General features: G+C 48.3%; 1 protein-coding gene across 2 annotated transcripts; it reads right to left on the bottom strand.

The window, feature by feature from the left end:
* Positions 1-25812, bottom strand: ENDOU (endonuclease, poly(U) specific; the record flags this gene model as incomplete). Of its 2 annotated transcripts, XM_080706435.1 has the most annotated exons (10): positions 1-121; positions 1641-1783; positions 3057-3163; positions 3782-3895; positions 13114-13313; positions 13916-14087; positions 14685-14822; positions 15277-15321; positions 19230-19352; positions 25758-25812. In XM_080706435.1, 10 exons carry the CDS (start codon positions 25810-25812, stop codon positions 1-3), a joined length of 1218 nt encoding a protein of 405 aa, XP_080562561.1. The 2 variants fall into 2 exon arrangements, with proteins under 2 accessions (XP_080562561.1, XP_080562562.1); XM_080706436.1 differs by lacking the exons at positions 15277-15321; positions 19230-19352.
* Positions 25813-27740: the final 1928 nt, after the last annotated feature.

Here is a 27740-nt window from a genome sequence, read left to right as displayed (position 1 = left end):
CTACTGGGTGGAAGACACCACATAGGCAGTAGCGATGTACTTCTTGCCATTTCCATAGGTGGTCTTGTCCCAGGTGTAGGTTTGGATGGCCAAGGGATAGCCACCTAGGCTTAACTGGCACCTGTAGGGAAAGATCACAAAATCAGAGGAGCCCACAACCCCACGCCACCTCTGTCCCCAGGCTGGAAGGACCTAGCCTGACCCAAACAAAAGGGCCCCATCCTCTATGACAGATCTGCCATGGATTTCTGTAGTGTTAACTCCAGCACCCATGTGCAGGTAGCCCTTTCAAAATCTGGACATTATATTCTATATTCTTTTTATTTTTATTTATTTATTTTTTTGCGAGTTTGGGGATGGAACCCAGGGGCATTCTACCTCTGAGCTACACCCCCTGCCCTATTTTTTATTCTTTATTTTGAAACAGGGTCTCACTAAGTTACAGAGGGCATCACTAAGTAGCTGAGGCTGTACGCAAACCGTGATCCTCTGGTCTCAGCCTTCTGAATGCTGGGATTACAAGTGTGTGCCACTATGCTCAGCTCTATATTCTTTTTCTTTTCTTTTCTTTTTTGTGGTACTGGGGGGTGGAACCCAGAGGATTTCTACCTCCAGGCTATACTCCCAGACCTATTTTTATATTTTATTTGGAAACAGGGTCTCACTAAATTGCTGAGAGCCTCACTAAGTAGCTGAGGCTGGCTTTGAACCTGTACGATCCTCCTGTCTCAGCCCCCCAAGCACGGGGATTACAAGCATGCAACACCAAGCCAGGCTATATTCTATATTTTTAAAGAACAGCACTCCTCATCTTTCCCAGAGCAAAAATGTGTGTGTGTGTGTGTGTGTGTGTGTGTGTGTGTGTGTTTCTTGAAACAAGGTCTAGCTAAACTGCTGAGGCTGGTCTTAAACCTGCAATCCTTCTCTCTCAGCCTCCCAATACTGGGATTAGAGGAGCGTGCCACCATACCCAGGTGGGAGCAATATTCTAATATTCCAGATTCTAAAGCTGAAGACTTCAGAAGTTACATGTTTGCTTCCTGTTTCAGAAGTCATAGGATCCAAAGTCTCTCACTGATGGAGAACTTTAGGGTCAACTGTTACCAACTGCTCTCTTTGGGATTCTAGCCCCCACCAAATGGCTACAAGAGACAATAGAGAGGTTTATTTGGACCCCAAGACAATTCTATTTCTAACCTCTTTGTGTGCGTGTTTGTGATACCAGGGATTGAACCCAGGGCTAGTCTATGTCCGAGCTACACACCCAGCCCCATTTTATTTCTTTATTTTGAAATAGGTTCTCGCTAAGTTACTGAGGGACCCTGGCCTTGCACCTGCAGTCCCAGCCTCCCAAGTACTGGGATGACAGGTGTGTGCCACCAGGCCTGGCTTATTTCTAACTTCTTTATATGTTAAGGTCCTTCATATGATTTCCCTTGTGGGAAGGAAGGGAAATGTTTCTTTGACAAAGGTGAAGTTTGGCAGCTGCCAATTTAATCTAACCACTGTTGCAGAGTAAAGCCAGGCCCTGTGACAGTGAGGTGCCCCAGTCCTCTCAGCCACTGAGTAGCAGACTCCAGATCTCCCGATGTCATCCTGGCCGAAGACGACCTGAGTACCATGGCTGGCCCGGAACTTACGTTTTGCCTGGCCTGGCAATGAAGCACAGGGAATAGAGAGCGAACTCAAACTCAGGGCTGCTGCCGATGAAAGCTGAGCCCACTTCTTTGTAATAGCCATCCCAGTTGAACTGCATGGCCAGCACATCAGGGTAGGAATTCCACTGCAGAGAGAAGAGAGCCAGAGTCGAGTCACACAGGTGCCAAATGTCAACAGTCAACCAGTATTTGTTGAGGGTCCAGGAGAAACCTTCTGGGGAGACTGGCTTATACATACATACACACACACACACACACACACACACACACACACACACACACATATATATATATATATATTTTTTTTTTTAACTTTTTGTAAAGTAAAAAGTCTCGGAAGCCAGGAGTGGTGGTACACACTTGTAATTCCAGAATTCTGAAGGCTGAGACTGAAGGATCACAGTTTGCAGACAGCCTCAGCTACTTAGAGAAGTCCTTTGCAACTCAGTGAGACCCTGTTTCAAAATTAAAAAGACTAAAAAAAAAAGGGCTGGGGGTGTTTCTCAGAGGTACAATGCCCCTGGGTTTCATCCCCAGTACTGGAAAAAAAAAAAAAAAAAAACATAGCCGGGCATGGCGCACTGTTGTAATCCCAGAACTTGGGAGGCTGAGACAGGAGGATTGCACAGTTTTAAAGCCAGCCTCAGCTACTTAGTGAGGTTCTCAGAAACTTAATGAGATCCTGTTTCCAAATAAAGTATAAAATAGGTCTAGGAGCATACCCCAAAGGTAGAAAGCCCCTGGGTTCCACCCCCAGTACCAAAAAAAATAAAAAGTCTCACTAGGTTGTTCAGAGTCTTGACAAGTTGCTGAGACTGTTCTTGAACCGGCAATCCTCCTGTCTCAGCTTCCCAAGTACTGGAATTACAGGCATGCACTGCCACACCTGGCTGGCTTTTTAAAATAGAGGCACCTGAACCCTACTCTGACTTTTCCTGGAGCTGCCAGGTGGGCCAGAGTCATCATCCCTATCACCTACACCACAGTGTCAAGGACACAGTTGCTTCGAGGGTGATCATACATGGAAGAGGACAGTTTATTGCCCAGAATTATTTACTGGTGCAGGACAGCAAAGACTTATTTCTCCTGGCCACATGAGAAGGTTGTTCAGGCATGGAGGAACTGCATGTCTTTTGTTCTTCCCTCCAAAAATCCTCCCCAGGCCTCAGCCTCCCACCCAGACATGGTGCCCTCTGCCTCCTATTCCTGGCAGTCTTGAAACCTTCAATGTTCAGAAGAAAATCCCATCTGCTGGCTAGCTAAACCTGCTCTCCAGCACATGAGGACATCACAGTCACCCCCACCGGGCTGCCAGATAATTCAGGGGAAAAAAGCAATCTGGTGGTTTGGGGGCAGGAAGTGTGGACATCAGTGAGACTTTTCCAGCCAGATACTCACAGGCCCATCATAAATGTGGCTATAGTAGTCAACCAGGCCCTCCTTCTCCTGCAGGTAAAAGCGGATCCAGTTATGGAAGCCAGTGACCTTACCCTTTTTGACTTCACCTATAATAAAGAGTACCAGGTAAGTGATCTGGGCTTCTTTCCCCACTCCTTCCCGCCAATCCCCTCTCACCCACCCCATGCCAAGGCTAGCTCCCTTCTCCTAGGGTGCTCACCTGCTTGGCCCCTTGCCCAATCCCTGCAGTCACTCACATCTCTTGTCTTCCCTTTCAGCTCAAGCCCTTGAGAGAATCTCTCTTCCTAGCTGATCCTAGTGATGATTCTGGGGCTATTTCTCTAGGAGCAAGCTAGACATGGTGGGAGCCTAATAGAACAGGGCAGTTGGGAAAAGATGATGTCCCTCCTTGGGAAACAGCTGACCACTGGAAGCAGAGAACCTCCCAGAGGCGTAGAGTCTTGGCCCAAATACTTGCCCATCCTAGATGTGGCCCCTTGAGAGGATCAGGTCTCCTTTCCCTCTCAGATACTCGAGAGAGACTGTTCCTCAGAATGGCCTCTCAGACCCTCCCTCTTAGCCTGGGAGTGGACCTGTCTCTCCCTGCCAGCTTGCTTGGCTTGGAGTCACCAGTGCCAAGGGCTGCCCTGCTGCCAAGCAAAGCCACCCATCTCTGCATCTTCTTGGTCCCTCCCACTCTTCCTTTCCAAGCAGAGTGACCTCACCTGAGAATACATGTTCAAAGCCACTTGAGTCCCCCTCTTCACTGCCTCTTGAATACAGCCCAAACCACATGTTCTTCAAGTCGTCAACAAAGTCTTGCTCTGAGCCATAGCGATCTGCAGAGAGAGACACGGAGGGCTTTGGAGAGTGGGCGTGGGGCCAGGTCTGAGAAGCAGGGAAGGGTCACCTGCTCTAGCAGATCAAGGGAGACATGTGCTGACTGTTCACTCAGCAGTGGTCAGTGGGTGCCCTTTGTGTGTGAGGCCCAGGATGAAAGGCTGAGGATTCTGCAGAGAAAAATAATGATAGTTTCTCTATCATTGCAGCTTACATTCCAGGGAAGGAGACAAATAATAAACAAGGAAACATTAAATAAATAATATAGATTTCAGATAAATGCTAAGAAGACAATAAAGCTGAATAGCTCGTGATGACTGCAGATGGACGTGGGCTTGGAGGTGCTAGGTTAGAAACCTAACACCGAATGTTAAGTTTAGTTAATATTAAGAGGTGGGACTTTGTCAGGTGTGGTAGGATATGCTTATAGTCCCAGCATTTGGGAGGCTGAGATAGGAAGAGTGCAGGTTCAAGGCCGGCCTCGGCAACTTAGTGGTACCTTCAGCAACTTAGGGAGATCTTGTCTCAAAATAAAAAAATAAATAGGGCTAGAGGCACAGTTCAGAGATAGAACACCCCTGGGCTCCATCCCCAATTCATAAAAATTAATTAATTTAATAAGAGGTGAGACCGTATAATTAGGTCAAGGGAGGGCAGGCTCTGTCCTCATGAATGAATCAGTGCCATTTTCCACAGGAGCAGCTTTCTTCTCAAAGGCACAGTGTCTTCAAAAAGGACAAGTTTACCCCCCTCTTGCCTCTTTCTTGCTCTCTTTGCCCTCTGCCCTTGTGTAGCAAGAAAGCTCTGACAGCACCTTGCTCTTGGGCTTCCCAGCCCCCAGAACCATGAGCCAACAAAGTTCTCTTCCTTAAAAATTACCCAATCTGAGCTGGGTGTAGTGGTGCATGCTTGTAATCCCAGTACTTGGGAGGCTGAGACAGGAGAGATCACAGGTGTGTGGTCAGCAACTTGTGAGGCTCTCCGAAATTCAGTGAGATCCTGTTTCAAAATAAAGAATAAAATAGGGCTAGGGGTGTAGCTCGGAGGTAGAATGCCCCTGGGTTTCATATCCAGTACTAAAAAAAGAAATTACCCAATCTGTGGTATTCTATTGTTGCAGTACCAAGCAAACTAGGATGGGGGTGGAGGGTCCAGAAGATGATCAGAATCAGAAAGGGCTCCTTGAAAAGGTAACACTAATCAGACCCGAAGGATAAGGAGTTTGCTACACAAGGATCTAAGGTGACGTCTCTTCTATGAGAGAGAACTGCAAATGCAAAAGGAACCAAGCAGACTGGAGTTTCATGTTCAAAGAACTGAAGGAAGCTCGCTGTGGCCAGAGCAGAGTGAGCAGGAGGGGAGAGCGGTAGGAAGGAACTCTGAGAGGCAGACAGGGACCAGGAACTCTGAGAGGCAGACAGGGACCAGATCCTTCAAACAAGCAAGAAGGTCAGGTCTCAGCCAAATAGTAATAATAACAAAAGTTTTAGACTTGTGGCATACTTTATGTGTGCCCAGCAGTATTTTAAATGCTTCCATAATAACATGAAGCCCCACTTTGAATCTTAAAATAACCCATTATAAGAAGGAGCACTAATAGTTTCCCGTTTAGAGATGAGCAGACGGAGGCAAAGGTCCTGACACTCCTGCACAATGACACAGCTCATACAAGGTAGGGGTAGACGCAGCTCTCAAGCCTCTCTAGCTCCAGAGACCCATCTCTTAACAGCTCTACCATGCCAGGCGCAGTAGCACACACCTGTAATACCAATAGTTGGGGGGCTGAGAAAGGAGGATCACAGGTTCAAGGCCAGCCTCAGCAACTTAGCAAGACTGTTTCAAAACTTAAAAAAATAAAATAAGGCTGGGAGTATGACTCGGAGGTAGAATTCCCCTGGTTCAATTTCAAATACCACACACACAAAATACATACATACATACATACATACATACATACATACATAATCCTACAGCCTCTTGGTGGCAGAGAGACACTGAAGAGTTTTGGGCAAAAGAATTATGTGATAGGAGCTTTGCTTTTTTTTTTTTTTTTTTTTTTTTTGGTGGTACTGGGGGTGGAACCCAGGGGCTTTTCTACCTCCAGGCTACACTCCCAGACCTATTTGATACTTTATTTGGAAACAGGGTCTCACTCAGTTGCTGAGAGCCTCACTAAATAGCTGAGGCTGGCTTCGAACCTGCGCGATCCTCCTGTCTCAGCCTCCCAAGCGCTGAGATTACAAGTGTGAGCCAACATGCCCGGCATGGAGTTTTGTTTTTAAAGGCTTATTCTGGTTATGTATGTAAAAAGTCAATAGAACCATATAAGTAGAAGCAGAGAGGCCAGTCTTAAAGCTAACAAATGCTTGCCCAGGTAAGAAGTTGGAAGCGGAGAAGGGAGAAGCAGGCAGATCCAGGTTCTGTTTTGAAGTGAGGAGTGATCCTTGCTGATGGAGGAGATAATGGTGGGAGCAGTGAGGTAGAGAGAGGCAGCTCACTCCTGGGGTTTGGTCTGAGCGACTGGGTGGATTCTGGTATTGTTTATGAAACGAGGATGACCCAGGCCAGAACAGGTCCAGAAGAAGAGTGGGAACTGTGAGTTCTTCTTACACTAACTTTTGTACAGATACCAGTTAGATAGCCATGTGGAGATGTTGCAAAGGTCACTGGGGCCCAAGAGAAAAGTGAGGACTGTAGATTTGAATCAGAAAGAAATCAAATACTGACTATTTACTGCCCAGAATTGTGTGCAGACCACCCAAAAAGAGATCCCAGAAATATTCTCTCCTTTCAGATATTCTCTCCTTAAAACACAGTTGAAAAACAAGACTAAATATGTAAGAAATAAAAGGGCTGGGGATGTAGTTCAGTAGTTCACTTGCCTAGCATGTGCAAGACCCTAGGTTCAATCCCCAATACCAGAAAAAAAAAGGAAGGAAAGAAGGAAGAAAGGAAGGAAGGAGCGGTTTCATAAACTGAATAGCTACTCCCACTAGCATTTACTCCATGCCAGTTTTTTTTTTTTTTTTTACTAAGAGCTTTACAGGCATTAATCTTCAAAGATCTTATTTCATAGATAAGTTTCATAGAGGTAAGATATCTTTCTTAGGTGTCTTAATCCACTTTCTCTTGCTATAACAAAATATAATAAATTACCTGAGGCCAGGTAATTTATAAAGAAATAGAGGTTTAGGTAGTTCTCAGTTTCAGAGTCTTGAAAATCCAGTATTAAGGTGCCGGCATCTGGAGAGAACCTACTTGCTGCAGCTCAATGTGGTAGGAGGCACTGCCTGGGGAGACAGAACAAGCATGCCAGAGAGCTCATTTGTATAACAAAGCTACTCCTCTGATAACTCCTTAAGCCATTATTCTGGGAATGCCTTAACCTATTCATGAAGACAAACTCTCTGATTCAATCACCTCCCAAGGCTCTCACCTCCACATACCACTAACATACAATGTTAGGGACTACATTTCTATTTTATTTATTTATTTTGTGTTTGTGGTACTGGGGGTAGAACCCAGGGACTTTTCTACCTCCGGGCTATACTCCCAGATCTATTTTTATGCTTCATTTGGAAACCAGGTCTCATTCAGTTGCTAAGAGCTTCACTAAGTAGCTGAGGCTGGCTTCGAACCTGTGCCGTCCTCCTGTCCCAGCCTCCCAAGTGCTGAGATTACAAGCGTGTGCCCCCACACCCGGCTACTACGTTTCTAATACATGAAATTAGAACATATTTGAAGCATAGCACCATGGTCATACTATTAGTAAATAGCAGAACTAGGGGCAACCAAGTGTCTCTGGCCCAGGCTTTTGGTGGCTGCATCCTGATCTTTCAACCTCTGAAGGGATGCTGAAAGCCTGTGTGAGCTGAGGCCGTTGCAGCCTTCATAAATGTGGTGAGATAGGAGCTGGAGCTTAATAAGTGGGATTTGAACAGGGAGAGGGTGAGTAATGGAACAGCCTGGCCTTGGCATTGGAACCCCAGGTTCCATCCTGGGCTCTGCTCCCAACTCCTTTGTGGCCTCAATAAAGTCTAGTCTGGCTGGGCCTCCATTTCTCTCTTGAAAGTAAAGGGCTAGCCGGGTAGTGGCGCACGCTTGTAATCCCAGCATTGGGGAGGCTGAGACCAGAGGATCACTGTTCGCAGACAGCCTCAGCTACTTAGTGAGGCCCTCTGCAACTTAGTGAGACCCTGTTTCAAAATAAAGAATAAAAAATAGGGCAGGGGATATAACTCGGAGGTCAAATACCTCTGGGTTCCATCTCCAGACCCGCAAAAAAAAAAAAAAAAAGACAAGAAAAAAAGAAAGTAAAGGGCTGCCAGTGTAGGGGTGCTGGAAAGCGGGCTAGAAGAAGCACTTTCCCCCCAGTATTAGAAGTTAACTAGAGAAGTCTTCTTCCATATTAGGATTAGAAATAAGGTATTAAAATAGAGTTAAGATATAGAAGGTAGGATTGGAAATATAATGGAGATCTATAAGCCCAGCTGCCCAGGTTGCAGGATTCAAGGACGAGGGTAGGGGACCTACAAGGTCAAAGCCTCTAAGCTCCAGCTTGCCGGCCAAGGTCTTTGTAAATGGGACCCCATCCCCATATCTCTGAGCTAGATCAGCTAACAAGGCCAGGCTAATCTGCTCTCCAGGCAGATTATTCAGTGCAGAGATAAGCCTGGCCCAGCCAAGGTGGGTGGGAAAGGCAGAGCAGGCTCTGACGTGTGTGGATGCATGTTTTAAAATTATTGGTTGTACTTGTTTGTCCTTGTATCTGATTGGTTGTATTCTAAGGTTGGCGGGCTCTGACGTGTGTAACCACTCCCTCATGTGTAACCACTCCCTCCTAGGGTTATAAAATTCAGAGCGTGGAGTGGGGAGGGGTCGAACCTCGGCCATAGTGTCTTGGTCTTGACCCCTGGCTAGCCGGGACAATAAACCTCGCTTGCATTTTTACATCTCTTGTGAGTCCTTCGATATTTGGGTTGGTGGGCAATTCTTGGACCCTTCACCAGGCATGGTGGTACACACCTGTAATCTCAGTATTTGGGAAGCTGAGTCAGGAGAATTGCAGGTTTGAGACCTGTCTCAGGAATTTAGTGAGACTGTCAGCAACCTAGACTGTCAGCTAGGCATGGTGACGCACGCTGGTAATCCCAGTACTTGGGAGGCTGAGACAGGAGACAGGAGGATCCGGTTCATGGCCAGCCTCAGGTACTTAGTGAGGCCCTCTGCAACTTAGTGAGACCCTGTTTCAAAATAAAGAATAAAAAAATCAGGCTGGGGATGTAGCTCGAAGGTAGACAGGCCCTAGATTCAATCCCCAGCAGCATACACACAAAGACCCTGTTTTGAAAAAAAACAAAACAAAAATGGGCGGGGTGGAGCAATTCTGAGATAGTATGCCCTAGTAGAAAGCAAGCAAGAAAGAAAGAAAGGTGAAAAAAAGAAGGGAGGCAGGGAGGGTGGAGGGAGGGAGGGAGTGTAGGAGGGAAAGTCAAGGGCTGCCAAGCACTCTCTTGTAATCCCAACACTTAGAAGGCTGGGACAGGAAGGTAAAAGATTTGAGTCCAGCCTCAACAACTTAGCAAGACCCTTCTTCAAAATAAAAAATAAAAGCCGGGCATGGTGGCACACGCTTGTAATCCCCGCGCTTGGGAGGCTGAGACAGGAGGATCGCGCAGGTTCGAAGCCAGCCGCGTGTGCTGGCTTAGGAGACCCTATTTCTAAATAAAAATGTAAAAATAGGTCTGGGAGTGTAGCCCAGAAGTAGAAGGGCTTCCAGGAACCCCAGTACCACCAAAATATATATATATATATATATATATATATATATATATATATATATATATATATTTTTTTTTTTATTTTATTTTTTTTTTTATTTTAATTTTATTTTTTTTAATTTTATATATATATATATATATATATATATATATATAAAATTAAAAAAAATAAAAAGGGTTGGGAGTATATCTCTGAAGCAGAATGCCCCTGGATTCAATTCCCATGCCAAAAACAGAAAAATAAAAGGCTCGGCCCATTCCTCCAAGAGTCTCTCCTGTGTTTACTGCAGAGAAAACACCAGGGGGCAGCGTGAGATCGCGTCTATCACAGAGCATCACTCCTGTGCCACAGGCCTCACCAAAAAACGTTCCAGTTCCAGACTTTTAGCCCCAAGGCCTGCAGACTGAACATAGCAGCTCTGTGCAAGAAGTGATCCCACGAGTAACAGGGGGAGACCAGACAAGCTGCCCCTGAGACAAACCCCAGCTGCCTGGAATCCAGGGAAGGAATCTGGAGAACACTAACAAACAAGTTAGTGGAGCCAACAACTCCAGTGGCCAAAACCTTTTTTGGTCTGATTTGAAATGGTCCCTATCTGCAGGCATTCTGACCAGCACTCCTCCCCAGAGGACTGTCCTTTCTGAACCTTTGTTGATTTTCTCAGCCAAGCCTTTTCCAGACCTAGTGCAGGAAAGAGAAGAGTCTGGGTGGGACTCTACCTGCTGTATATAGTCACACCTGTGGCATGACTCTGTGATCAGCAAGGTGGCTGAAAAGTGGCCTGGATGGAGATGGGAGGGGATGAGGGAAGCTTAGCCCTGCAGAGGACCCTGATGCTGAAGCAGAGGCCAGAGGATCCACCAGGCAACTAAAATAAAAAATAAAAAATAAAAAGTGCCAAGGGGTATTGCCACAACAACAGGCAAACTAACCAGTGGAACAGAATAAAAGATACGGAAACAAAACCACACACCGATAGTAAATTGATCATTGACAAAGGGGCCAAACTCACTCTGGAGAAAAGACAAGCCTTTTTAACAAATGGTGCTGGGAGAATTGGCTATCCATTTGTAGAAGGCTGGAACTAAATCCTTACCTCTCACCATGCACAGGAATCAACTCGAGATGGATCAAAGACTTAGAAATTAGACCAGAGACTGTGAAGTTATGAGAGGGGGGCATAGGCCCCCCTCCATACAATAGGCACAGGTAGTAACTTTCTCAACAAGATCTCCAAAGTGCAGGAAATTAAAGCAAGAATTAACAAGTGGGATGGCATCAAACTAAAAAGCTTCTTCTCATCAAAGGAAACCATCAAGAACCTAAAGAGGAAGCCTACTGAATGGGAGAAGATCTTTACCAGCCACCACTCTGATAGGGGGCTAATATCCAGAATATACAAAGAGCTCAAAAGACTCTACACTAGCAAAACAAATAACCCAATCAAGAAATGGGCAACTGAACGGAATAGATGCTTCACAAAAGAAGAGATACAGCTGGGCATGGTGGCACACATTTGTAATCCCAGCGCTTGGGAGGCTGAGACAGGAGGATCCTACAGGTTCAGAGCCAGCTCAGTAACTTAGTGAGACCCTATTTCCAAATAAAATATAAAATAGGTCTGGGAGAAGAAGAAGAAGAAGAAGAAGAAGAAGAAGAAGAAGAAGAAGAAGAAGAAGAAGAAGAAGAAGAAGAAGAAGAAGAAGGAGGAAGAGGAGGAGGAGGAGGAGGAGGAGGAGGAGGGGGAGGAGGAGGAGGAGGGCTACAAATGGCCAATAGATACATGAAAAGATATTCTATATCATTAGCCATCAGGGAGATGCAAATCAAAACTATGCTGAGATTCCATCCAACCCCAATCAGAGTGGCAAGTATAAAGAAATCAAATAACAACAAATGCTGGCGAGGATGTGGGAAAAGAGGAACTCTTTTACACTGTTGGTGGAGTGCAAACTAGTTCAGCTGCTATGGACATCAGTGTGGAGATTCCTTAGAAAACTGGAAATAGATCCACCATTTGATCCGGCTCTACCACTCCTGGGTATTTGTCCAAAGGGGTTGAAATCAGAGAACTACAGTAACATATGCATACCCATGTTCATAGCAGCACAATTTGTAATAACCAAAATATGGAACCAACCTAGGTCTCCATCAACAGATGAATGGATTGCAAAATTATGGGAAATACACACAGTGGAAATCTACTTGGCTCTAAAGAAGAAAATCATGTCATTCACAAGAAGATTGAAATACCTGGAGAACGTTATGTTAAGTGAGATCAGCCAGGCACAGAAAGAGAAGGAACAAATGTTTTCTCTAATATGCCTAAACTAGGGAGTATTAGGAATACCAGAGAGACTCCAGATAACGGAGGGGAAACCTCAGCAAAGCTAGAATGGAAGGTTAGGAGAGAAAGAAGGCTGAGGTTGATTAATGGAGGAGCTACATTTGAATATGTGTAAAAGTATGATTATAGCATGGTCAACCTAGACACTCAGTGTTGGGAGGGGGGAAGGGGAAGTGAGAGAGGGGAGAGGGCACCAAACACAGTCTGAATGTATGCCATTTTTAATATGTTCCACATAACATAAAATAAAAAAAATTTTTTGGTGGTACTGGGGGTGGAACCCAGGGGCTTTCTACCTCCAGGCTATACTCCCAGACCTATTTTATATTTTATTTGAAAACAGGGTCTCACTAAGTTGCCTAGAGCCTCACTAAGTAGCTGAGGCCAGCTTCAAACCTGTGTGAACCTCCTGTCTCAGCCTCCCAAGTGCTGGGATTACAAGGTGTGCCACCAAGCCCAGCAAAAAAAAAAAAAAGAAAGAAAAAAAAGTTTTAAATTAAAAGAAACGTGCTAAGGGTGTAGATTAGTGCTAGAACACCCTGGGTTCAATCTTTAACAACACACACACACACACACACACACACACACACACACACACACACACACAGTGCCAGGTGCAATGATGCACACCTCTAATCCCAGCAACTTGGGAGGCTGAGGCCAGAGAATCACAAATTGGAGTCCAGCCTGGGCAACTCAGTAAGATCCTATCTCAAAGTAAAAATGTAAAAAAGTCTGTGGGAGCTAGATGTGGTTGCACACGCTTGTAATCCCAGTACTTGGGAGGCTGAGACAGGAGGACCACAGGTTCACTGCCAGCCTCAGCTACTTAGTAATGCCCTCCACAACTTAGTGAGGCCCTGTTTTAAAATAAAGAATAAAAAATAGGACTGGAGATGTAGCTCAGAAGTAGAATTCCCCTGGGTTCAACCCCCAGTACTGCAAAAAATAAAATAAAAAATAATAAGGCCCTGGGTTCAAACCCCCCCCAACCCCCGTCCCAGGGCCTGCAGAGGTGCCTAGCTCCCCTGCAACAGACCGCATCCTCGGCTTTGCCTGGTGGGACCGGACCGGGGCCAGTGCACTCACTCTCATGGTGGAGGAAACCATACAGTTCCTTCATGACTGCTGTCTTCATGACCTCTCTGAGGAAGACATCCTGCTCAGCCAGTTGCTGGGCAGTGAAGTGCTCCCCGTGGCCCGTCGCCCGCTGGTAGTTGTTGAGCAGGTTAATGAAGGCCGCATAGGTAGGCTTGGAGAACAGCTGCTCATTGACGTAGGTGAAGAGCCTGGGACAGAGGGAGACACAGAGAGAAGCCTGAATATGTGGTAGAAACCCATCCAGAAACTTCCAGATAGCACACTGTCCACACAAGGACTAAATTCAGGAGCAGTGGGGGAAGACGTCAGGTGTTCCTTTTTTAAATGTTATTTATTTTATTTTATTTTTTTACGGGGGCTTGATCCCAGGGGTGTTCTACCTCTGAGCAACACCCCCAGCTCTTTTTATTTTTATTTGGAAACAGGGTCTTGCTCACTTGTTTGAAGGTATCGCTAAAGGTTGTAAGTTGCTGAGGCTGGTCTAGAACCTGTGGCCCTCCTTTCTCAGCCTCTCAAATACTGGGATCACAGGTGTGTATCACCATGCCCAGCTGTCAGGTGGTCTTGAAGACTATGCAGAAGGCCACTTTTCTTCCACCCCATCTCTGGGAAGATCAGCCCTCAATGTGGCCAATCACAGAAATGCTCCCACCTGGATACCCACAGTCCCTCAGGTGGCTTCTTTGTCCCTTGATCCCCCCTGATTTGTGGAGAAAAGATCTGAGGTATCAAAAGAAGCAAGGCTGGGGAGAGTCTTGGGGGAGCAGGAAGAGGACGGAGGAGAACTTACGGCTCTGGGCAGTGGTCCACTTGGTCTCTGGTCTCCGACGGGGAGATGCGGTTTTGGCTGTTGAGAATGATGTCTTCCTTCTGGGCTTTGTTGATGTCTGCCCTATAGATTGTCTCAGAGATGCTCTGAAGCTCCTCTTTGGTTATGGCATCACTGCTGTGGGAGAAGCCCTCTGAAAAGGAATCAGGGAAGGAGTGGTATCAGTGCCAGAGGGAAGGGGGGAGGCAACCATCTGCACATGTCCTCCCAGGCATCTGCAAGAAGAATGCACAATGGTGCACACCTGTGATCCAGGTATGTGGAAGGCTGAGACTGGAGGGCCGCGGGCTCGGCCCCCAGCAACTTAGCAAGACCCTGCTTCCAAATAAAAAATAAAATAGGTCTGGAGTGTAGCTCAGAGGTACAACCCCCAGTATCAAAAAATGAAAGAAGCCCGCACAGGAAGGAGGCCATCATCAGATGTCCCAGTGGTTGGAGGGCAGTGGCCTACAGGACCCTTAGAATCAGTGTCCACAATTCTCCTACCCTCTAAGAAGGTTCTCACACTGTGGCAGGCACTAGAATCACCTGCAGGGCTTTTAAAACAGAATGGTGAGCTCATCCCAGAGTTTCTATGAGTAAGTCCGGAGTGAAGCCCTAGGATTTGTTGCAATTTTTTCACAGATTCTCAGACGCTGCTGCCGGTGCTGCTGGTCCAAGGACCGCACTTTGAGAACCTCAGCGCTAGAGTCCCCGTGTGTCTGGGGCTATGCTGAGAAAACCGACTGACCGTAGTTGCCACACAGGGTCTCGAAATCCTTGCAGCAGTTCCCAAACTCTTGACAGCGGTCATTGCAGTGGCAGGGATGGTGCCTATCATAGACTTCGTGGCAGCGTCCCTGACAGGAGCTGGGCGCCGAGTACAAGTCTGTGAGCAGAGGGGAGGTGTGTCAGGGCTGGCCGCCAGGGGGCGCCCGGGGCGCCCACGCCTCCGTCCCTCCCTTCCTCTCCCGGCTCGCGGAGCTTTGCGCTACAGGTCTCCGGGGAAGGAAAACAAACAACTTTAATTCCTGCACACCCTTCACAGTCAGGAAGTCCTTGCCGATGCTGAACTACTTTCTGGTCTGTTGTTTTTATAATCTTCCCACTCTACAAGTAAAATCTCTTCCACTCCCCAGGCCCGGAGACTCGATTCGGCTGCCCTCACCTGGGTTGCCTGAGCTCCCCTACGGGGTCCCTTGGCCTGCGGGAGAGTCCAGGAAGCCCCTCCTCCCCTCAGACTCGGGCGCAGCCACGCCCTACCCTTGACATTCTCTCTGCCCCCTGGCCACCCGCGTGCCCCCTTTTATCCTGAAGGCTCCCATTTGAAGACGCAGGCTTACTGCTGACCAGGGCCTCCTCTTCCAGCTCCTCGGGGTCTTCTTCAGCTGCAGGTAGAAAAAAAAAAGTCACCAACCATCCCTGCGGACTTCCCCCTCCCCTTTGTTCCCGGCCCTCAGCTCCCCAGCCTCAAGGGCACTGTAGACTTTCGAAGCAGATAATAAACTAGAGCTGGGAGCCAGGGCAATCCCAGAGAGGAGGATCACAGACAGGGGCAAGACCAACCTCGGCTACTCAGTGACACTCCAGTTCAAAACAAAACATAGAAGGGGATGGGGATGTCGCTAGAAGATAGAATTCCCCTTGGTTCGCTCCTCAGTACCACAACATTAAATAAAAATAAACAAGAGCTGGAATACAATGGACAAGGCCCACATGAAAGAGGATTAAAACTGAAAATCGAGCCGAGCGTGGTGGCGCAGACTTGTAATCCCAGCATTTGGGAGACTGAGACAGGAGGATGGCGCAGGTTCAAAGTCAGCCTCAGCTACTTGGCAAGGCCCTTTGCAACTCAGTGAGACCCTGTTTCAAAATAAAGAATAAAAAATAGGGGTGAGAGTTTAGCTCAGAGGTAGAATGCTCCTGGGTTCCATCCTCAGTACTGCCAAAAAAAAAAAAAGCATTTCTGCTGGAAGACATATCTTGAAAACTGTTATAAAAAAAGAAATAATTTCCCAGCTGACAAATTTTCCTACCACTTTACCATCCTGATCCCCAGGGTGCTCATCTGTCAAAAGGAGAGGAGGCTGGGGGGATGGTCTCTTCTGGATTGGAAACTCTGGTTTGGGTTATGAGTTTTTCTTTCACTACGGTTGACAGGTGGATCAACTTGGTGATCTCCAGGACAAGGTCTTCCCCTAGGAACATCCTGTTCCTGTAATAATTCTTAGTCGGAGTCATGGGAGAATTCTCAGGCCTCAAGAACCAAGAACTGTTTCCTGAGATACTGACCGTCTTCTTTATTTGACATGGAAGCTACTACAAAAACTGTGCACGGGGAAGGCCTGTTCAGAAAGCACATTCCTGTCTGTCTCCTCCTGGATTCCCTTATCCTGCAGGCTGCAGGAGCAGAGAAGGGTGGGGCAGGGTGGGGAAGTCGAGGAAGGAATGTTCCCAGGGGATCTGAGTTCCTCTCTCCTCTCATAGTAGAATGAACCTTGCCCTACCGCTGCCCCAAAGAAATGTCACTGTTACAGGCAGGGCAGAGTTTGGGGACAGTGTTACGTTATCACTATCAGACCCCAATCAGTGGATCAATGGATTCAGCCCACAGCATCTTCTGAGCACTTGCTTTGTGCTAGCGTGGATTCTAAAGGTTTGATATCCATAAGCTTCTTAAGTTTTCCACATTTTATGCTGTGTCGTTTTTTGTGAGCAGGGTTGGAGTTCAAACCATTGTTTACAAAAGTTTTTCTATGGAAAAGAGGTTCTGAGCAGCAAATCAGAAATTTGGAGACTCCTGAACTTGGTATGTGTTCTATGGTAAAATGTCTGTGAACAGGCCTTCCTGTGTCCACTGAATAGTAAGAAAAGAGGGGAAACAGAGGCAGGAGAAAATAGTGGGCTCTGATTCTGAGCGCTGGGCCTGGGCCTGACCATCAGGATTTCTGCTAATATACTTGGTCTTTTAGCCAGGCGTGGTGGTGCACGCTTGTAATCCCACATTTGGGAGCTGAGACAGGAGGATCGTGGTTCACCACGGACAGCCTCAGCTACTTAGTTAGGCACTCCGTAACTTAGTGAGACCCTGTTTCAAAATAAAGAATCAAAAATAGGGCAGGGGGTGTCACTCGGAGGTCGAATGCCCCTGGGTTCCATCCCAGACCCGCAAAAAAAAAAAAAAAAAAATACACACACACACACACACACACACACACACACACACACGGTCTTTTTGTGTAAGTTAAAAAGAGGTCAGCTGGACATGGTGGCACATACTTTAATCCCAGTGGGAGGCTAAAACAAGAGGATTGCAGGTTCAAGGCTGGCCTTTGCAACTTAGCAAGACTCAGCAACCTAGCAAGACCCTGTTGAAAAATAAATAAATAAAAAGGGCTGGGGAGTAGCTTGGAGGTAGGAGTGATAGGACACTTCCTATAGTGTAGTTCAGTGATAGAACACTTGCCTAACATGTACAAGACTCTGGGATTAATCCTGAGTTCAACCCCCCAATACCACAAAAAAGAAAAGTCTTCATATGCATGAAAGGAGCTCTGTAAGCACATGGCTTGGTGAGCAGATACCACCTTTGGGCAAATGAGGATGATCCTCTTGACAGGCACAGGTCTGCAGCAGAACACACAGCTTGGCAAGAAGGCTACACACTGGATTTGGAACCAGCTTGTCCACCTAAGCAGGTGTTCTTGTGCAGTACACAATCTGTGCAGCCATACACGGTGGTCTTGTTGGTCATTGGCTACCACAGGTCCAGTGATCGTGTTTCCCACCCTGGGAGTCAAGGACATGGTTTGACAGTGAACCCAGCAAGGCTTCATGTCACAAAGCAGAAGAGCATGTGTTTGGGAGTTTATAGAATCCAAACAAGGAAAGTGCTAAAAAGTAATTTTTCAAAAACGATTCATTTGCCAGGCGTGGTGGCTCACACTTGTAATCCCAGCGTTCGGGAGGCTGAGAAAGGAGGATCGCAGTTCGGGGACGGCCTCAGCTACTTAGTGAGCCTCCCCCCCAACTTAGTGAGACCCTGTTTCAAAATAAAGAATATAAAATAGAGCTGGGGGTGTAGCTCGGAGGTCGAATGCCCCTGGGTTCCATCCCCAGTACCACACAAACAAAAAGTATTCATTTAAAGCTATGCCATCGGAGCAGTGCAGGAACAGCCGGCCCGTGAGGCCAGACATTTCCCATTGTAATCAGTGGTCTGGGAATGAGGACTCGCTTCTGGCTGCTCAGTCCACCGGCCACAGGAAGGGAGGCGGGCGCCGTGGCCGTCACGGTGACGCAGTGAGGCTCCCAAGGAGCGTGCTGGCTGTGAGAACTCACTGGCATTTTTATATTTTTGTGATTTAAAGTGTTGGATAGGGGCGAGGGATGTAGTTCGGTGATAGAACCCTTGCCCAGCATGTGCAAAACCCTGGGCATCCCCAGCACCACAAAATAGCAGCAACAGAAAAGTGTGGGATAATAATTGGTAATGTCATACATGTTAAAATATGGGAGGGGGTTGTTTTTTTTGTTTGTCTTTTTGTTTTTGTTTCTGGTGATACTGGAGATTGAACCCAGGGACTTTCTACCTCTGAGATATACTCCCAGCCCAATTTTATTTATTTATTTATTTATTTATTTTTATTTATTTATTTTGGTGGTACTGGGGTTCCTGGAAGCCCTTCTACCTCCGGGCTACACTTCCAGACCTATTTTTACATTTTTATTTGGGAACAGGGTCTCCTAAGCCAGCGCACATGGCTGGCTTCGAACCTGCGCGATCCTCCTGTCTCTGCCTCCCAAGCGCGGGGATTACAAGCGTGCGCCACCACGCCCAGCTATTTTTTTTTTTTTTTTTGAAACAGGGTTTCATTAAGTTGCTGAGGGCCTAAATTGCCGAGGCTGGCCTCAAACCTGTGATCCTTCTGTCTCAGCCTCCCAAGTACTGGGATTACAGACATGCACCAGAGCACCATACTTAAAATATGTTTTTTTTTTAAATCATTTTTCTCTTTTGGGGAAGTAGGTATTTAAACTTTCCAGATATTGCTAATATTGATCATTCAGATATTGCAGATAAATGGGACTTCTTAGAAAACCTAAAACAAATAGTGGCTAAATCCCTGCCTCTTGCCCCTGTCCCTGCCCCTCAGTATTCTTGCCCCATGCCCTTAAAGCATACTCCTTTGTCCCCGCCCCTGCACTGCCCTGCTGGACACCCAGGCCAATGGCCCCGCAGGCAGGCTGGACTTACACACGGCCTCCTCCACCCTTCCCCCACAGAGAGCCTCACCAGTACACAGACGATCGTAGTCCTCACAGCAGTCCCCGTGCCGGGGACACTGGCGGTCACACTGGCAGGCTGCATCCCGGTTAAACTTCTCACTGCAGCGAGATACACACGATTCCATGTTTCCTGCAGGTGGTACAGGTGGCAAACTCAGATCTCCAGGGATCCTTATGACCACCCTAAAGGTGAGTTTGCAGGAGGTTCAGAGACAGGCATAGGGGCCCACCTGGCAGGAAAGGTCACTGTGGACTTCAGGGGAGAAGCGCGTCAGCCCCTCCCAGGCCCCGCATAAGCCTCCCACCACCCGCCAGAGACACTCACAGCACTGGCCAGAGCTCAGACGCCGAGCCTGCTCAGGTGAGGCCTCGCTTAATGAGCAAAGAACTAGGAAGGAGGCCGTAGGAAGAGGAGTTGGACTGTGACAACTTGAAAGGTTGTATCTAAAATCTGCAGCCACTTCTCGGCCCCAGCCAATCATGGCTTGGTCCTGCCAGAGCCTCAAGTTTTTCAAGAGAACCCTTCACTCTTCTGTGAAAGCCTCCCAGTTTTAAAACTTCAGGTAGACCGAGGGAAGAGGTCTGTGGACCAGGAGTGTCCTACCTGCCGCTACTTAGCTGTTCCCTGGAGGAAGGCAAGGCACCGCGGCTTTACCACCTGCCCTCTCCATTCCGACATCCCTCCCACTCACCCTGCCCCCCACACTTTGGTACTGGAGATTGAACCCAGAAGCATTCTACCTCTGAGCTACACTCCAGCCCTTTTTTTTTTTTTTTTTTTTTTTGAGGCAGGGTTTCGCTACATTACTGAGGCTGGCCTCAAACCCGAACTTACAATCCTCCTGTCTCAGCTTCCCCAAGAACTAGGATCACATGCATGCACCACTGCACCTCACTACCTTGTCCCTTTCTTTGTGTGTGTGGTACTGGGGACTGAGCCCAAGGCCGTTCTACATCTGAGCTACATCCACAGCACTTTATTTTTTGGTGGTACTGGGTGTGGAACCCAGAAGCTTTCTACCTCCGGGCTATACTGCCAGACCTTTTTTATATATTTTTTTAAATTTGGAAACAGGGTCTCACTAAGTTGCTGAGAGCCTCACCAAGTAGCTGAGGCTGGCTTCGAACCTGCGCGATCCTCCTGTCTCAGCCTCCCAAGCGCGGGGATTACAAGCATGCGCCACCACACCCGGCTCATCCACAGCACTTTTTAAGTTTTTTGTTTTGAAACAGAGTCTCGCTAGGTTGATGAGAGTCTCAATACTTGCCGAGGCTGTCCTCGAACCTGAAATCCTCCTGTCTCAGCCTCCCAAGTATATCCTGTCCTTTAAATGGTCTTTACTTCTTTGTCCTTTGCCCCTCCATCTGGTCTCTGCTGTATCCAACCCCCTTTCCCTTCCTGTCTTTGGGAATGCATTCAGATGAGTTTCTGCTCAGGGTGGGAATGAGGTGAGGGGTGTGGGTGGGAATTGGGCTTTGGGACAGGGCTCTGTTATGTAACCACATACCACATCCCTCCCTCCAGCCAAATGATTTGCAGAAGCAAGCTTTTGGTCACAAGGAGCTCCAGACAAGATATTTTGCAAGAAACAGTACAAACCCACAACCATTCTAAACAGAATAAGCAGCGCCTTGCCCACCACAGCAAAGAGTGCGGGGCACGAGCCCGGGGCCGCTTCCTTCCACTCTGGGCTCTTGGCGTGATAACAAGAGTCTTTGTCTCCACTTGAGGTTCCTGAGGTCTGGATGTGGAGAATGCTGGGTTTAAGGGTCAGGCTGAGGGCTGCACAGGCTGGCACGGTCAGAGTCAGAGCTGCCATGAGCCTCGGAATGGTATCAACAAGAAAACTGAAACCTAAACTTGGTTTACTTAGGCCAGAGTTAGACTTAGGTTAAGAGCTCCAGCTATGCGGTGGCCTTGCATCAGCGTTATTGATAGTCTTTTTTTTTTAATTTTTTTTTATTTTGCAGTACTGGGGATGGAACCCAGGGGCATTCTACCTCCGAGCTACAACCCCTGCCCTATTTTTATTCTTTATTTTGAAACAGGGCCTCACTAAGTAGCTGAGGCTGTCCGTGAACCACGATCCTCCTGTCTCAGCCTCCCAAATGCTGGGATTACAAGCGTGCACCACCACACCCGGCTATAAAGTAATAATTTGATGTTGATGTTTGGATAAGAAATGGGGTTAGATTGAGGGTGACATTTAGGGTCAAGTAATGTACTGGGGTGAGGTGAGGAGAAATTCCCCCAGCTTTGCCTTCAATGAGATTTGGAGCTTGGTTGGGATTCAACACAGGCATAGCATGTGTGCTTAAGCCTGGCTGGGGTCACGGCAAATACTAGGGATAGGGTTTTCAGAACTGGTTTGAATTCTGGAATTAAGGTTTACACTGGGTATAAAGAGGGAAGGCGTGGTAGAGAGGCTGTGAACCTGGATTCTGGCACCAAGCTGCTTGGGCTTAGAATTCTGGTTCTGCTGCTTTCTAGCTATATGATTTTGTTTGGGGTTTTTTTTGCAGGTCTGGGGATGAAACCCAGGGGCATTCGACCTCCGACCTACACCCCCTGCCCAATGTTTTATTCTTTATTTTGAAACCAGGTCTCACTGAGTTGCAGAGGGCCTCACTAAGTACTGAGGCTGTCTGCGAACCACGATCCTCCTGTCTCAGCCTCCCAAATGCTGGGATTACAAGCGTGCACCACCACTCCCGGCCTTAGCTATATGATTTTGAGCAAGTTATTTAACTTTCTGTGATTTTGTTCGTTATCTATAAGAGTGGGGAGATACCTGAGCCTATCTTGTAGGATATTTAAAATAATTAAGTAAGTTAATGTGCCTAAAGCACTTAGTACACTATGTTACATATAGTGAAGCCACAGAAGTATTTGTTAAGTAAATAAACAGTGACAACATTCCATGCCTGTCTTCAAAGTAGCAAGTATCATGCAGGCTGAACAGTCATCCCTGCATAGGACCCCTGCCCCACTTTTGTGTGTGTGTGTGTGTTATCGGAGATGGAACCCAGGGGCATTTTACCTCCGAGCTACACCCCTAACCCTATTTTTTATTCTTTATTTTGAAACAGGGTCTTGCTGAGTTGCAGAGGGCCTCACTAAGCTGAAGCTGTCCGCAAACCACGATCCTCTGGTCTCAGCCTCCGGAATACTGGGATTACAAGCGTGCGCCACCACGCCCGGCTCCCTGCCCCACTTTTAACCTCACTACCTCCCTCTACATGCTTCAGCAGGGCTGTCCCGGGGCCTGGGTCTTCAGCACAAGCATGTTGTTGGTTTGTTTTGTTTTGTTTTGTTTTGGTTTTGCTGACGCCAACACTATGAGTCTGTTTATTGGTAGGGGGTCAATGGGAATTGAACTCAGGGGACAGTCTACCTATGAGTCACACTCTCAGCCCTATTTTTGTTTTCTATTTTGTAACAGTATCTCACTAAGTTATGGAAGGCCTTGCTAAATTGCTGAGGCTGGTCTTGAACCTGTGAACCTCCTCTCTTAGCCTCCCAAGTACTGGGCATGCACACCATGCCCAGCTGAGTCTATTATTGCGTGTGTGTGTGTGTGTGTGTGTGTGTGTGTGTGTGTGTGTGTGATACTGGGGATGGAACTCAGGGGCCTTCTACCCCTGAGCTATACCCCCATTCCTATTTTATTCTTTTATTTTGAAGCAGGGTCTCACTAAGTTGCAGAGGCTGGCCTAAGCCTTCAATCCTCCTGTCTCAGCCTCCCAAGTACTGGAATAACAGGCATGTGCCACCCCGCCCAGCTTGAGTCTGTATTGTTTACATCAGATAGGTGTCAAGTCAAGATTAACCCAGGTCTTAAGACAATTTCATTTTTATGCGGGCCCTCTAAAGCATCCAGGAAGACAGGACTCTGGTCCAGGAAAGTGTCCCTAAAAGACACCAAACCCCAGGCCACTTCTTCCTTCCAGTGCACAGGAACTCCTCTTGAATCTTAAGTGATGCTTTCTTGGCACCTGAATGCAAAGGTCTTACAGAGGAACTTTCAGCCCAGGAGGAAGGCTCTGCCAGCAACCCACTAGGTCAGCCTGGCAGTACACCCAGAATCCAAGGGAGAGAATGCAGGCGAATCGGGGCAGCACTTTTAATGGGCCAGATCAGCAGAGGGCAAGGAAGGAATTTACTCCATTCCAGCACTGTTGAGAAGGGCAGCCAGGGAACATCAGCCATGGGGTTCAGGAGAACACCCACGGGGGCCCAGACCTCGTGCACTGCCATCTCTGTTGGAGTTTTGTCCACTATAGGACTAGGTCAGCCTCAAGGTGACCTTGGGAGAGGGCGTGGTAGTGCAGGCTTGCAACCCCAGTATTTGGGAGGCTGAGACAGGAGGAGTGCAGGTCCAGGGCCAACCTTAGTAACTTAGGCCCTGTTTCCAAATAAAATAATAAAATATGGCTGGAAGTGTAGATCAAAGGTAGAATGCCCCTGAGTTTCATCACTAGCACCACAGACACACAAAAAAGGTGACCTTGGGGCATGAACAGGGAGGGCGGGGTGGGAAGCCTTTTCCTCACAGGTGCCATGCTATCCTGGAGACACTCAGATGCCTAGTCCGCTGGCTACTGGCTCTAGCCCTCCACCCTGCCCCATGCCTGCTATTAATACAAACAGTGTGTAAGCCTCACTCAAGCCAGCGGGCGCCTGCAGCCCTCTGCCCCGTGACCTTCTGCCTGTCTCTCAGACTCTGCTTTTCTTCATTTTGGCCTTTCCACTCTCCGTCTTGGATTCTCCCACCATTCGCATGAAAATACTAAAGCTCCTTCCCCCATGAAATACTAAATTTCTCTGCACCCTCTAGACATCACTATGCCAGAGCCTAGGCTCCCTGTCCACACTGGCCATCAAGAGGGCTTGATCCCAAGCCTGGGGGGGACACAGGTCCCTACACACCAGCCCTCATCCCCTCTAATGGTTAGGAAGTCCCACTTGGGTGCCTCCCAGGGGGCCCAGATGCTGTTTCCATGGCGACCTAGCAGCTAAAAGCTCCATCCCAGGACCGATTCCCTGCCTCTTTCACTTGAAACAAGCAAGATCACGCAGCAGCCACCTGGCTGGTGAACAATGACCTGAGGTGACAGCCCCACATGATTTATCTCCTGGTAGCAAGTCCTGACGTACAGGTAGAGCAGAAGCCAGCGAAGCCTTCGGAGGCTTCACCACTCCGCTGTCACCCCTGGTCAATCCCACAGCCAGGTCTGACCACCACTCTCCCCCTCGAGCCAGTTGCTGCCTGCATTCTGAAGCTACTGTCAGCTGGCTTTGAGGGATGTCCCCCAGGGACCAGATATCTCCAGTGCCCTCCCCGAGGCTGAGAGGATAGCCCAGGCCTGCAGGCTACACTCTGCGCCCACACTCCCCCTTCCTGCACGCCAGCTGGCCTGAGGCTGAGGCTCCCACCCCAGCCCTCTCTCTGTCCTCTCCCTCCAGCACCCAGGGCCCGAGCAGAGCCAAGTGCATGGTCCCATCCAGTGTTTAGAGCCTGGAAACAGCTTTATCTTCCGAGGCTTTTCCATTTAGGAATCCTGTTTACGGTCTCCTCATCTACAAACTGATTGAAAATTACCCCAAGAGTAAATCCTCCCCGGAGGAGGATTGTCACTCCAATCCTGTGGAGACGTTTGAATCACTGAGCTCTCCCTCCTCGCCGGGTGGGTCTCCTGTGCTCTCAGTTGGTCCCCACACAGTCCCACACAGGAACAACCTGGGTGGCTGGCCTGTCACCCGGCTCTGACTCGTTCCCTTCAGGCAGAGGAAGATTCTGTCCACACCCCACAGCTCAGTCCCGCCCTTAGCTCTCCTCCCTCCCCACCCACTAACTACCAGTCAGCAGTCGGCATCAGCACTTTGCACAGTTACTAAACGGGGAAGTGTTCCTTCCCTCCTGCAGTGCCATCCCCGTACCACTTGCAACATAGGCCAGTCCCTTCTCTACTCTGCAGTTCCCCTGTCACTGGGACCATTCCCTTGGCCGCAGGTGCAGCCCCAGACGGACAGTGGCCCACCTCCTGGTAGAGGCCCTCTTAGTTTTCTGCTGAACCTGCCCATCTCCTAAGCTTTACCCAGAGAAAGATCACACTGCAGACAGCCTCACCGGTTGCCAGGCAGCAGAGGAAGGGATGACCAAGGGCAGACAGGCAACTGAATCCCCGCAGGCCACAGCCCTAGCGCTATACCACACAGTGGCCCCAGAAATAAAACCTTCGTGGGATCAAAAGCCCAGATAGACTAGTGATGTTTGGAACAGATCCTCTAAGGTGTCAAAAAAAGGCTTCCGTGAAATGTGCCCGTCAGCCCTGCAGCTCCCTCGGTACAGTCCAGCCCACTTCAGAGACAGCGCCTGCACCTGCAGACCAGGACAGGCCCAAAGCGGTCCAGAGCTTTAGGGCTCACCTTCCCTGGTCCCACTGCCCTCCCCTTGGCCAACTTCCCCACCCCTCTGGTCCTCAGAGAAGACCCCTCCCCACCAAACCCCATGCCCACCAGAGAGCCACTTACCAGCCCAGGCCAGGCCACAGAGCAGGGCCACCATCAGAGGGACACAGCCCTTCATGATGTTCAGTTGGAGGCCACCAGAGGACTGGCTGTAGGACTTCTACCAGAATCACGGTGAATGTCACAGCTCTCAAATGAGTTATTCCCCAGGCCAATGCTTTTAAAGACATCAGGACCTGTGGATCTGGTGTGTCCAGATCCTTGCAGGAAGAAAAAGGGGAGGGAGGGATCCCAGATGGAGAGGAGGTGTTGAGGAGGCGGGGCCCTACAGCTGTTTGAAGTCAGAGAGAAGACGATTAAGCAGGCAGGTAATGCCAGATGTTTAGAACAGGTAATGCTAGCTGTTTGTAGTTGTAAAATAGGCCATTCAACAGGCGCAACAAGATGGACCTAGTTTGACAGGTTCTTTATCCAAATTTGGAACATCCATGGGCTTATCTTTGAGTGATCCCCTCTACACACCCACCTATCTGTAGTCACAGATCTGATCTGCCAAGGGGCCACAAGTCTGGATTCAGATAGGTTCATTAGGATTAAAGGGACTTCAGTGGTCATCCAGTCCCACTTCTTATAGGATGTTATAAACCCCTACACAATCCCACGTGGCTGCCCTGCCTCCTATTGAGTGCTTCTGGTACTGGGATGGTTGAGGTACACCCTCTCAGGGCTCCTCACCCCTCTTCACAGATCTGATTCTCAACCCCTAGGACTTTATAACACAAGACATACCAATGTGGGCAAAAGTAGATAGACAGTGGTTTAAAAAAAAATCCCTTAAGCCAGTAAGTGAACATACATCAATATACTCACACAAAGATGAGTCATAGAGCAGGCACAGTGGTCTGTACCTGTAATCCCAGTACTTGGGAGGCTGACACAGGAGGATTGTAAGTTTGAGGCCAGTCTCAGCAACTTAGCAAGCCCCTATTTCAAAATAAAAAAGGGTTGAGGGTACAGCTTAGAGGTAGAATAGGCTCATGGGGGCTTCCTACCCTTGTGAGCTTTTCCAGGGAACAGCCTGGAAAAAGTGGGGACCAGCAAGCTGTGAGTCCCAGTAGGCTGACCCGGAGACCTGGGGTGGAGAAAGGGTGGAGGGAGACGCAGGACAGATGGTGGGGACCGGGAAGAGCAACAGAGATCTCCTCCATAGCTGAAGAGAGGAGGTGGTTCAGTCGTGGCCTCCGTGGCAGTGTGGAGGGTAGGGAAGAGGGTGAAGCTGCTTGGAAAAAGGTCCAAGGCAGTCAGCCACCAGAGACTTAGGGATTCCATCAGCAAATATTATTGAGTGCTGCTATAGGCTGGGTGCTGCACTGTAGTGACAGTGCAGTAGACAGCTGCTTGAAGTAGGCCCCTCTCAACAGTGGCCCAGCACCAGCAGTCAGAGACGCCTCATGGTCAAGAGGCCCAGGGCACTACTAAGTAGCCTATACATCCAGGCCAGCCTGTTCCATCACCCTGTCCTCCTGAGAAACCAAGGCCAAGTCATTTCAGCAAAAAGACAAAACCTGGAAGAACCGCGCAGCTGGCCCAGCACAGGTGAGACCTGGATCCACCTTAAGAGAGCCCCCGCTACCTGAAGGTGCTGGATCTCGATCCTCCAAACTGCCATGGCCTGGGAAGACCGTCATGGCACCAGGAGACAGGCCCAAGGTCGCCCACATCTGAATGTGTCTTAGAAATGGCCACATTTGTTTCAAAATAAAGAATAAAAAATAGGGCTGGGGTGTAGCTCAGAGGTAGAATGCCCCTCGATTCCATCCCCAGTACAAAAAAAACGAAAGAAAGAAAAGAAAAAAGAAAGAAAAAGAGAGAGGGGGGGAGAGAGAGAGAGAAAGAAAGGGGGGGAGGAAAAAAAAAGAAATGGCCACATGTCCCCAGAGCCATGGCACACCCCTGGAATCCATCCTTTAGGAGACTAAGACGGGAGGATTGGAAGTTCATGACCAGCAGCCCACACAATTTAGCAAGACCCTGTTTCAAGATTTT

Source organism: Muscardinus avellanarius (assembly GCF_963383645.1).
Source record: "Muscardinus avellanarius genome assembly, chromosome: 11".
NCBI lineage: Eukaryota > Metazoa > Chordata > Mammalia > Rodentia > Gliridae > Muscardinus > Muscardinus avellanarius.
This window is presented reverse-complemented; position numbering and strand designations above follow the sequence as displayed.